The sequence below is a fragment of the Corapipo altera genome, unplaced genomic scaffold (assembly GCF_003945725.1).
Source record: "Corapipo altera isolate COAL_440 unplaced genomic scaffold, ASM394572v1 74, whole genome shotgun sequence".
NCBI classification, from domain to species: Eukaryota; Metazoa; Chordata; class Aves; order Passeriformes; family Pipridae; genus Corapipo; species Corapipo altera.
In genome coordinates this window covers 4,379,092-4,391,006 of record NW_020884934.1, presented here as the reverse complement: position 1 = coordinate 4,391,006, position 11,915 = coordinate 4,379,092, and the positions used below count along the sequence as shown (strand labels likewise).

At 34.7% G+C, this 11,915-nt stretch overlaps 1 protein-coding gene across 7 annotated transcripts in view; it reads right to left on the bottom strand.

Annotated features, from left to right (window-relative positions):
* Nucleotides 1-1,162: 1,162 nt before the first annotated feature.
* ARL13B (ADP ribosylation factor like GTPase 13B) overlaps nt 1,163-11,915 on the bottom strand; it is a 37,656-nt gene continuing 26,903 nt past the window's right edge. For 2 of the 7 annotated variants that reach the window (XM_027660084.1, XM_027660088.1), the window contains 6 exons: nt 11,695-11,897; nt 9,677-9,770; nt 8,281-8,512; nt 7,642-7,758; nt 7,119-7,187; nt 1,163-3,173 (listed from right to left, as the gene is read on the bottom strand). In XM_027660084.1, the coding sequence (XP_027515885.1) occupies nt 3,097-3,173; nt 7,119-7,187; nt 7,642-7,758; nt 8,281-8,512; nt 9,677-9,770; nt 11,695-11,897 (792 nt within the window). In that variant the 3' untranslated portion in view covers nt 1,163-3,096. The other 5 variants (XM_027660086.1, XM_027660089.1, XM_027660090.1 and 2 more) reach the window with 5 other exon arrangements.

Here is an 11,915-nt window from a genome sequence, read left to right as displayed (position 1 = left end):
GTAGGAAGCTAACAGACTATGGCAAAGTTAGTGGGTGGCATCCTGAACTTACAGTGTCAAGCTTTCCACTAAAATACTAGAATATATTACTGGAAAAAGTACTGCTTGAATCTTAAAGGAAAAAAAAGCCTGTGCTGATTACTTTGTTACTGTCCATCAATCTTTTGTAATGTGACATCATTAGATCCGAAAATAACCGTTTTCAGGAAATATACTGTTTTCTACTGGAGAAGAAAATTGTCATGAGACCACTCCAAGCAATCTTATTTCAAAAGCCACCTAAAGTAGCAAAACTGGCAAATCCGTTTTTAAGTGACAGATGGGCCTCCAGAGGATCACAGTTACCATCAGAGATGTGAAACTAAATCTAATGGATATCAAATATACCTAATTTTAGTAATACAATTATAGTTATTAATGTGCATTTAAAACCTTTAAATCTATGAGTAAGGTCCTGTGGATTCTCGGTTTTAACTAAAAAGGAAGACAAGCAGAAGAACTGATTTTGATGCACTGATTCTCCTTCACATTAATTCAGCTCATGAGAATTATTAATCCTTATCTTAGAAGATACATTTAACTTATCTTTAAAATATGTACTTAAAATGTCACACAGACAATGCAAAATGTTCTGCTTATATAGTGCATTTCTGTATTCTTACCACTCCTGTATTTAGGTACAAATACTCTCAGCTGAATTCACTGATACATTTTGGAAGTGATATTATTGACAACAAAAAGCATCAATCTTCTAATTTGTGCAATAATTACCTCTCAATTTACTTCTCAAATATTAAAAGCACTTTATATGTACGCATATACACATAACTTAGTGCCAATCTATCATTATATTCTAAATTTGACCACACTGCTATTGCAAAAATATGCAGAAATTCTGTCTATAAGGTCTCTATTTTGTACATTTTACCAACGTGAGACTTGCAGTCCTTAAATATTTATGACCATAATTGCTTCAAAAAAAATTGTAAATTTATGATAATACAGGAAACATGTTGATGCTGTGCATTAGTTTTATTCCATATATAAATGTCAGCTTGAGCAAAAAAAAAGTCATGGTTGTATAAATTACTGAAAAAAACCCTACCATAGTAAATTACAGAGCATAATAATAGACAAAACTGTAAAAACCATTTTTGAGTATTTTGGTCACATATTGGTAAAATTTATTTTAAAAGCAAAATCAAAAATGATACATGTGTCCACACACAACATACATAACACACAGTTCATATGTATCAACACCTGACATTTTAGTTTCTCAGACGTTGTTACAACAGCACATTCAGCTTTGTTTTCAGTAAAGACTTTGATTCATTTATTTTTGATGGGAGGTAAAATAAAAGGGTAATACACTCCTAGAAACTGAAGCTGTAAAAAAAATAAGTATAGCCTTTAAGCTGAAAACTTAAGTGGTAACAGAGCTAAAGATAAAATTGAGATTGCACACATAAACATTTATGCAACCTCCCCTCCACTTAATATTTTGTTTATTTCTAGTGAAAATGACCAAATTCTGAGAATAATCAAATTATGTTACACTATTAGAATACAAAAAAAGTATTCTTATGTAGTCACATACAAAGTGTTTCATCCTTTCACTAAACTTGGACTTTACCTCTCCACCCATTCCAAACTTATCTCAAGATGGATTCCACCCCCCCCCCAAACACATTCTGTAAAAATCTTAATAAAATTTAATTTTGATTATTATGGTGGATGTCTATTTGTGCAACTCATTGCTGTAAGGGGCATATGGCAAAGATTTCCAATATCAAAGTGCTGAACATAAACATTGCATTGCTTTAACATCTCCTGAAGTAATTTGGTATTACCATGTTATTGAAGATGGAGAGGAATATAAAATAATCAATAATCAAATACTCCTTCTTCAAAAAAATCCCTCTGAATGGGGGTTTCATCCTTACTGTAACTAAGTGGCATAACAATATACTTTACACAAGACACCAATTGTTGTCTCTAGTGTAAGAGGAAAAACATTTAAACAGGAATATATCAATTTGTAGCCCTTGTTGTTAATTAATCACTTGTATGTGATTTTTTTTATTGTAGATAAACACATGGAAGTATTGTTTAAATCCTTAAAACCCTGGGGTTTCTTTAGTTTTCAAGAGGGTATTTTAGTGTTATTGAGATTAAACCCTGTTGGAGTTTATCTGCATATTGGTTGATTCAGTTTTCCATCAAAATTCATGACTCAATTAGTGCAAAACTTACACTATGTGCAATTTTCCTGTATGTTGTAGTAGTCAATACAATATCCAACTAAATTTTTTTTCCACAGAATTTATTACCTATGTCAGATTCAGTTAACAAAACAAAAAAACAACAGATAAGAAAACTTTCAGACAGTTCAAATAGCAATATTTTGTATAAAATGTAGTTATTTTAAACTTTCTGTCTTACTCCTTGCTTCAGGTTGCCAGAAATATGAAATACTACACCTAGTAATATAATCCTTAATAAAGGCGTTTTGCTACTGTAAGAGTCAAACACACTGTATTTATATTAACTTGACCATCAGCTTTCTAATGCTTCCAAGGTATCACTTTATTGGTAGCAGGTACCCATGTCCACTCAAACTTCCAAATAATTTTATAAAAAGGTAGAAAAATATACTCAATATTTGTTTAGCCTTTCTATAGTCACCCTATCATACAATGAATCTTACAAAATAATTTATGAGCTGAAAAAATACCAACGACTGCACAGCACATGGAGGAAGGTCTCGATGGGACGGTACAATCCTGTGATCTTGAAGTTGTTTTTCTTCAGGTTTATGGATATGTATTCTCACAAGTAAATATTCAATACCATGTTCACATCCATGGACACACAGACCTTTCTTATTTCACACTAAACCCTGAAGAAGTGCTGGTGATGTGGAATGACAAGATCAACTAAGTTTGACAGAACGAACTCCAGATTTAATTGTCACCAAGTCATTTTGCAACATGCTGATAAAGTGTCACTTTAAAAATTTTCCTTCAAGGGCAAAAAAAATGTTTCTGATGGAATTTTTTCACTTTGTGGTTTTAAATTCTGTTTGAGATCCAGTTAAGCAATGACATCATGGGTGTCACTGTTGGGTCTTTGGTGTAGAGTCAGCGGGGGCAGAGGCTTTCCATAGAAATCTGTGTAAGAAATTCCAGAGAAGAAAAACACATCAATCTGTCATCCAAAGGATTTTTACATATGGCAAATTCTTGCTTCCTTTAATGAAAGCTAGGTAGTCTACAAGTTAAGAGCTAATTCCTACAAGCAACTTTCAAATCTAGTGCTAATTAGTGTCTAGAGATGTATTAGCCAAAAGAGGGTTTAATTACATTTTATTATACATGCAGCAGCATTTGCAAGATCAAGCCCAAAGGTGATCTGTAAACATCCCTAAAAATAGGAAATGAAAAATCCAAAGTATGACAACAACAACTGAAAAAATCAAGTATCAAAATTTGAATGTTGCTGTAAAGTCTTCATTGCAATATAGTTTTAAGTGACAGTAACACTATGCAGCATCCAAAATTTTGGGACCATTTATGCATGGGATTTATCTTGCAAGTCATACTAACTCTCTAAAATAACTATATTAAGAATTTTTTAAAAAAACTGCAACATTTTCTTTTGTCAATAAAGGAGTTCCAAGTAGTAAAACTGCTCTAGACAAAGTCAATAGGTACATCAGAAGAGAGTGACAAGTATTCTCAAACATTTGTAATTGATATAAAATTAAAAAACAACCATGCAGATGGGTACATGCAAAGCGTTTCACAAGCAAAATAATATGAGAGATGGTAAGAGGAAACGGGTAGAAATCAAGAGAAAACAAAAGCAGCTTTTTGAAGCATTCAAATCTCAGTTTTATTTATACAGACCACCTCTTCTCCAGCAAAGCCTTGATGGCCTGCCAACACAAAATTCAGCTTTAATAAATCAGAATTTCCCAAGAAGAATATATTCCACTTGTTCTACATATGCAATAACTTAAAATTGCACTCCTGAGCTAGAATTAACAAAAGCAAACAAGGTGGATTACACTACTCTAAGACTTTGTGTACATGTCTGCAGGATCAAGGTTTTAGTTATCCTTACATTTAATCAGCAAAATGATAACACTTTTATGTTATTGTAGCAAATCTTTAGATTTTAATAGTGCTAATTCAGTGTTACAGCAGCAAGAAAACTGCAACGAATGAGTACAAGGCAAATGAAAACCTGTACAATGGATGGTTTTATTAGTTAATTTATTAATTTCTTGAGGTATGGCAGACCACTTTAGGAATGACAGATAATTGTACCTCCTATATTGGAAGAGGTTTGTTATTCTTGCAAATGTATCCTCCACAGACAATAAACAGACACTCATTACCTAATGTTGTGCCAGAATCATTATTATGATTGGAAAAATTGCAGTTTCTAGTGAAATAAGTGTATAATTAAAAACTTATATAATTGATTCTACTGCCTGTTAACAGCAAATATAACATTCTCTTCTAAGAATGACACAAAAATGACTCAATATATACATTAAATAGCCTGCTCATCAACACTTAAACTTTCCAGTTTGCATAATTAAGGCAGAGTTATATGTTTGAGAAAGCCTAGCATTAAGAACCAGACCTTTGGAGGTTGTTTCAGCCTCACATTATCCAAATTTTACATATTTCAGCAGCAAGAATTACCAAATATCTGACACTTAAAATAAGAAAATAATTCAAGACAAACACAAAGGACTTACTACTCTCCTTATTGAAAAGTATCTCTACTAGAATCTCTACTTTCACTGCAAATTGTTCCTTCAAGCTATTTATATAAATTAATCATGAAACCAAAAGAGAAATGAAAATGCCTTTTTATTTCACAAAGGTTGAATGTCTGAGAAAACTTTTAAACCCAGCTTTGGAGTGGATTTTGGGCAAAGCTTGGGGGAAAAAAAATCAACACTGAGTTATTTCTCTGCTGAAGGGACAGCCAAAAAGATGATTTTCAGAAAGATGCAATTCAGGGAATATTCCAAATAAAGAATCACTGGTCTTAGAAAAATTCCAATAAGTATCCCATCAAGAGCAGGTTCTCAGTCTGCAAAATATATAAAAACTCACTGAAAAACCCTGTTGCAAGGACAGATGGCAAGTTAAATCAGTGCAAGATAGACTTGGCAATGTTGGGTTAACAGTTGAACTCAATGATTTTAAGGGTCCTTTCCAACATAAATGATTCCATGATTCTATGGATCTCAAATGGTCAGAATGAAAAAGAAAACAGTTGCTTTAACCAAAATAAGTAATTGATGCTCTTGGGTATCAGGACCTAACTGAAGGTTTGACTCTGCATTTGAAGAGCTTTTTTCATTTATAAATGTATGGCCAGTCTTCGCGAACGAAGATTTGGGAAAGGTCTTTACCCTTTGAGCCTGCGCAGTGGATTTTTTAGGTGAGACACGGTGTGCGCTGAGCTGAGCCCACCCTTTAATCCTAAGGTTCATCTGCCAGGGCCGAGCGAGCTTGGACAGTGGCAGTGAGGTCCTCAGGATGTAGGTTTGTTTAGAGTGACCTTCTCTTAGATGGATGGCCTTACAGGGCTGACGAGCTCCATCTGCTGGGGGAGTTTCCCTGACTGGGAATCGAACCCGGGCTGCAGCGGTGAGAGTGCTGCATCCTAACCACTAGACCACCAGGGGTCCCCTCCATTTATAAATAGTGCTTTCCTAATGGATGTTTTCTTGCTTTTCTTAGGATTTTCTGTTCTGTGTGAAACTTGTGAGTCTCAAAATTCCTGAAAAAAAAAAGAATAAATCTCAGCAAAGGGCAGCCAAAGTCTTGAATTCAGCTGCAAATTCTGAGCACTTCAAGTTTGCTCTGATCTCAGTGGTGACACCTCTGGTTAAGAGATCCCTACCAACATATTTTCCAGTGTTAGCTTCCAAATTAATTGGTTTTCTCTTTGTTCCCACCCATGCTCTTGCTACAAAATGCAACAGATAAAAATTGAAATTCCCTTTCTTCCCCTCCCTACCTCTTCATCTGGCTTTTCTCTCTTGCAGCCTTTTCTTTATGTGCCTTTAAAAAAAGAGCAAGACAGTTTTATGATTAAGATAATAAATTACATGTTATGCACATGAATCTCATTCCTGTGACAAATAAATATCTCAGGTTTAGAAATCTTATTTTCCCTTTAGGCAGCTTTTGATTCTTTGGCAGAAAAGCTCCATGTTCTGTTGTTTCAAATTTCACATGACAGTAGTTCAATTAATTCAAGTCAGGATTAAGCTCAAGAGTAACTACAACCACAGCTCATTTTTCTTAAAGTTTCTCAATTAATGTTCTCTTTATTCAATTTGTATAAGTGTTCTCATTGCTTTAGTTTGGTTGTTCTCCTCTCGTGTTACTCCAGATGTCTCCATGTTCACTAGGCTATTCAAAATTTGAAAAATAAAAATGTAAGAAAAACAAAGAAAGTACCCTCTAAAACCCAGAAAAAAAATGCAGTGTGAGGATATGAAAAACAATCTTCCAGGATCTTCCAAAAATAGAAAACAGCCATTACTGAAGCAAGAAATCAAGCATCTGCCTACCTCACCTTTATATTCCCAGTTATTAAACTTATTTCTGCTTGCAGGTTATGAACTCTAAGGAACTCTGATTCTTCAGGTAAAGCAGCAGATCCCAAGCTTTTTCACTGACATTTCTACTTCCAGACCAATAATTTAGTTTTCATTTGGACTCTTAAAATAACTGGTCCTGCACTGGTCCTCTTACCGTTTGTAATATGGCACTTTTTAATGTTTAGGTACTGCTGCTATGCAAATAACTTCAGATCATTAATAGCTCCTGATATCCCAAGCCATTTTAAACTTTATAAGGGAATCTAAGATAAATTTCCTTTCCATAAAAAAAAAAAAAGGAAAACTTGAAAAATCAAAAAGATGCTTTCTACTAAGCAAAAGGTTTAGGTTTTGGTCAATGAAAATCAGAATTAAGACATTAAAAAAAAAAAAAGATGAAGAATGAAATGAATGTAGAAGTGAATGAACAATGGAGAACGCGTTCAAAAAGTGCAAAACCCAAAATACTTTCAATTACCAGCTTGATGTGTTTCACCAAGAGGCTCGAGTTTTCGAAGTCTATTAAGTTTGGGAGTTCCCCAGCCAACTAAAGGAAAACAAAGACTGTCAAAACATGCCATGGCTGCTCTTGATTCTGAGGAACTGAACAGAAACCAGCTCATTTTGGGGGAAATCAAAGCATTTACAAACACTCAAGGTATGCAATATATTGCATCCATGGTGAATAACTACAAAATACTTTTAAAAGAAGCTGATTTCCCCTTAAATAGTGATAATTTTAATCACTTTTTCGGGAGTAGTCAAGTTTCTGACTCACTTTTTGGGAAAATAATGTCTTCCTCCACGGAACAGGCCAAATCACTACTGCTGGAAGTTCTTATAATGAAGTGGGAAGCTGCATCAAAGATTTTCTAGAGAGGAAGGTTTAGTAGCATTTCTCTGTACGAAGATCATTCCAGTCTCATTATTCCCAAGTGGATCTTTTAAAGGATTAACAACCACAAATTGAGACATCAATTACTGGTGGTTAGTACACTCACCTGGTGGAAGTGCTGGTGGTGGTGTTGGATTTTTGGGAAGAGAATCCTCTGGATTAATAGGTTCTACTCTGTGGCCCCTTTTTAATTTTGGTTTTTTACTTTTTTTCTTACTGTTATCTATAGCAAACAGAAATAAAGCATTACATATCATACACTTATATTCAGAGAATATCTTAGATCATCTTCTAAAACAATTATTGAGGAGACACATGAGTGTTTTCAGTTCAAATTTACGCACAAAATTATGGGAAATGTAAAAGTTACACAGCATTTTGCTATAGAAAACAAATTTTAAGCATAAAATATATGCAAACTCTGTGTTTCCATAACAAAATTCAACTTAGCTGGGTCCTGTTGGAAAGTGGACTGCATATTTGATGATGATAAAAAACAAACCCAATTTCAGCTACAGTATCAGCCACACCAACAAACATGCACTTTTTGGAAGAAGATTTTCCAATATAACAACCTAATTCTGCATTTTCATGTTTTCAGTAGATTAAATTGATGTGTGTTATCATGAAAAATAATAATAAAGAATAAACAAAAAATATATAATAAATTTAATTAAAAATAATAAAAATATGGAAAAACAATGTGAAAAATCACATGAAACGACACATTCAAAGGAAGTTTTACCTGAGTCAAGGTAATCTGAGGCTTGGTGATCATTCTCTTCCGAGTGCTGCAAAAGCTGTGTAGTTGCAGAATTGCACATTTCTAGTCTGCTGTCAGTTGTGTTTTGGCTGCTGTTACTTGATAAGTGCTGGGCATCCATCTGGTCCTGCTCTGTTTGTGATTTCAAGACAATTGTAGCCTTTTCAGTCTCCAACCTTTGCCGCTTCTTCTCCTTTTCTATTTGCTTTTCATTCTAACAAAAATGGGTAAGAATTTTTTTTAAACTGACTAATAAGACAGGAAGGTTATTAAAAAATGAAAAAAATTTTCTGTCCCACATACAGCATGGAATTTATTGTCAAATAGGTGAAGAAATTAAATTTCAAATATGCTGTACAGAGGGAGGGAGGGGGAATTAACAAAAAATGAAATTATGTTTATGTTTTTTGACTGTTTTCTTGCTTTAATTTTGGTCATATTAAAAAAATAAACCAAAATAGGAATATAAACAATATCAACAGTCCTGAGGTTAGAAAACTTCTAATTTCTTCCTCTTCGATTACGTTTTACTTTATGTTTATTTAAAACAAAATACAGTTTCACAGAGTTTAAGTATCCTGAAAATGCCACCACAATTTGGACAAATACCTATTGTGTCATACAGACTCAATCCCAGGCTGTTTCACAAGTTCTATACCACTAAATCACCGTCTCTGCAATATGCACACTCTATCTTCCTCCTCTGTATGTTATTATTAAGTGTATTATTGTGCATGCAGCTGACTTTACATGCTGCGTGGATGTGGGTGCTTTTGTCCTGGAGAAAAGCAAATGTTTGAGTTACTTACTGGAAAAGTTTACGTGTTTCTTTAGATTATGTTATCTCCAGTCAATTGAATAAAAAAATATGGCACAATAAATAAGAACTACTGGAACTGAGAAACACGGGTCAAAGAAACTTAAATATATGAATGTGATTTTCATATTTCAAAACTAAAAAACTTCTCAATAGTGTAAATTTTCAACTGAAAACAGGTTATGCTCAGAAATCTAAACAGTTGTAGAAGTCAGTCAGATTTTATGACTCACTATCATACAAGAAGCAAACAGACCTTGAATATTTCCACTTCTGAATCCCCACTGGTTTAATTAGGAAATATGTTCAGTCGTGTGTTTAGATCTATTTTACTATGCCTACACCACTTTTGTCCCCAAATCAATAATAGGGGGTTTTTTATCATGAAAACATTGATTCAATGCACACAAAACAAGACTGCCAAGATTAAATACAAATTAAAAAAATGGTGTGCAGACAGATTTAGACCAATTCTTGGAAATTAACCATTTTTCCCACGACCTCTCAGACATCTGTTAGTGGCAGTTCTAAAATAATCCAGATTTCCACACAATCTCATACCTCAGAGATTACAGCAGATATAGGCTGGAAGGGGTTCTGATATTTCCCAGGCTCAGGGTCTTCCTCTTCAGGTACAGCTCCTTCTTCTTTTTCCCTTTGGTATTGTTGGTGGGTTTATGTTGTTGTTGTTTCGGTGGTTTTGGCATTTGTGGATTTTGGTTGGTTTTGGTTTTTTTTTTGGGGGGGGGGAGGAGGGAAGAGGGGGAGAATGAACAAAGAATTCTGAAGAAGCCAAGCCATAAATGTTATAGAGAAAAAATATTAGATCACCCAACTCATGTCCCAATTTATGCCAGGATGGACTTTAAAGGTCCCTTCCAAATGAAATTATTCTATGGTTCTGTGAAGGGAATCACACTTCCTTCGCCCAGACTCAGAAAAGTTCAGAAAGACACATAATGCTCAGTTTACCAGCACTAGTTATGTTTTATGTTCCAGATATTTATATAAGAAATATTACATTGCTATGTATTAAATAATACATCATTGTTAAAGTACATTCTCATCAAATACTTCTCATGAATCATCTGATGGTAATTGCACATAGAAGTAAGTCACTGTTACATCTATTTTGCAGCTGTAAGTGCTGAGAGAGGAAGGAACAAACTCCTTGTTCAGAGGCACAGATGGGAATGTAAAGGAAGACAGTAATCTGCCCATGAAAACATAACGTTTGGAAGGAACAGACAGTGCTGTTGTAAACTTCACAGCACTACCACTGTCTCTGGTTTTCCATTGGAAACAAGGTCGTTGCTACTAACATATTGTGGAGGAAATGCACTTTCTGAACAAAAAAGAAGCCTGGGGAATTAGTGAAACACAAAATGAAACAGAATTACAACTGAATCAAGATTAACCTATTTCTTACAACAAGAAATCGATTTGATGCCAAACAGCAAATCGAGAGTTCATGTCATCTCTTATACCTGAGACAAGCAAAACCAACAGAAGTTACTACTCAGGTTTCCTTTAAGGCACAAGAAGTTTAGCAAAACTTTTAAGCCTTTGACCCAATTCAGACCCAATCAATTTTTCCAATGAACAAATACAACTAAGGTCACTGAGTGGGGAGAGGAAATGCCCATATCATCAGCCAGTTTCTTTGAGACATGTTTCAAAGCTACTCCTCCTCCCCACACTTCCCAGCATGGTATTAACCCAATGCAATTCATCATGGTCAGAAGGTTTTGTCTGTACAGAGATATCTGGCAGACTAACAGTATATGGGTTTGTAAGTTTGTGAAACATGCGTGAAGACCATGTCAAGTTCCAGGGGTTTAAAACGTGCTTCAGTTACTTGCTGAAGTAAACCAAAACAGCAAGAGTATAAGCCAAGGCACTTCACAGGAGCTTCTCACAGTAACTGAGACTCACAAAACTCTGCCTTTATAAGGAGGACAAGGTGCTCAGCAAATATTTTAATAATTCCTCAGTAAAATGATTCACATCAGGCTTTAATAGGAACCATAGTAGGCTGCTGAAGACCAGAAACGGCTTTGAAGGGAAGTAATAAACCACTTGTCCTACTTCCCCTCACTGCACCATCTTTGGTTTCTTCATGCCTCAACTATTGGATATCCTGGAGTTTATTAAGCATAGTGTTGAATACAGTTTCACATCTAGTCTTTGATACTCACATATTGGTTACAGAGTCTAACTTAACAGAAGTTTAATTTAGAACACACTTGAAGGCAACTTAAGATTAAATGCCAGGATTTATTTTTTGGGTTAGCCTTCTTTGAAGTTATATTAGTAAGGCCAAATTTACTCCACAACCACCATGCAGTTCTCATTCACAGTACATTTCAAGAAGGGAGAAAATAAGATAAAGGGCATGAACCAGACAAAAACTTGTAGGTCCTGCAGAAAAACTCTAGAATTCAGGTCTGTACTTTTAATATGGAGACTCTTGGATTGTAAATTTTAAATCCTTGACAGCTTGGTTGCACTTACAGAAATGAATCAATTATCTTAGAGAAAAGAAGAAGAGGAGGAAGCAGAAATTACAGAGTCAATACCTTTCTTCTCGTATCCTTCTCACTCGCTCAGCTCGTTCCAGTTTCTTCTGTTCTTCATATGCCTTTTGCTCTGTGGTGTCTCTTTGGATTCGCTCATTTAAGGCATCAAAATCTTTGGCTATGATATGTAGAAGCCAAAATAACCCCTTTTTTATTGATTTGTCAATTTTTTTCCCATAGCCCATGATAGCTGAGCAAGGTTCCTGTAAATGTAAGGGGAA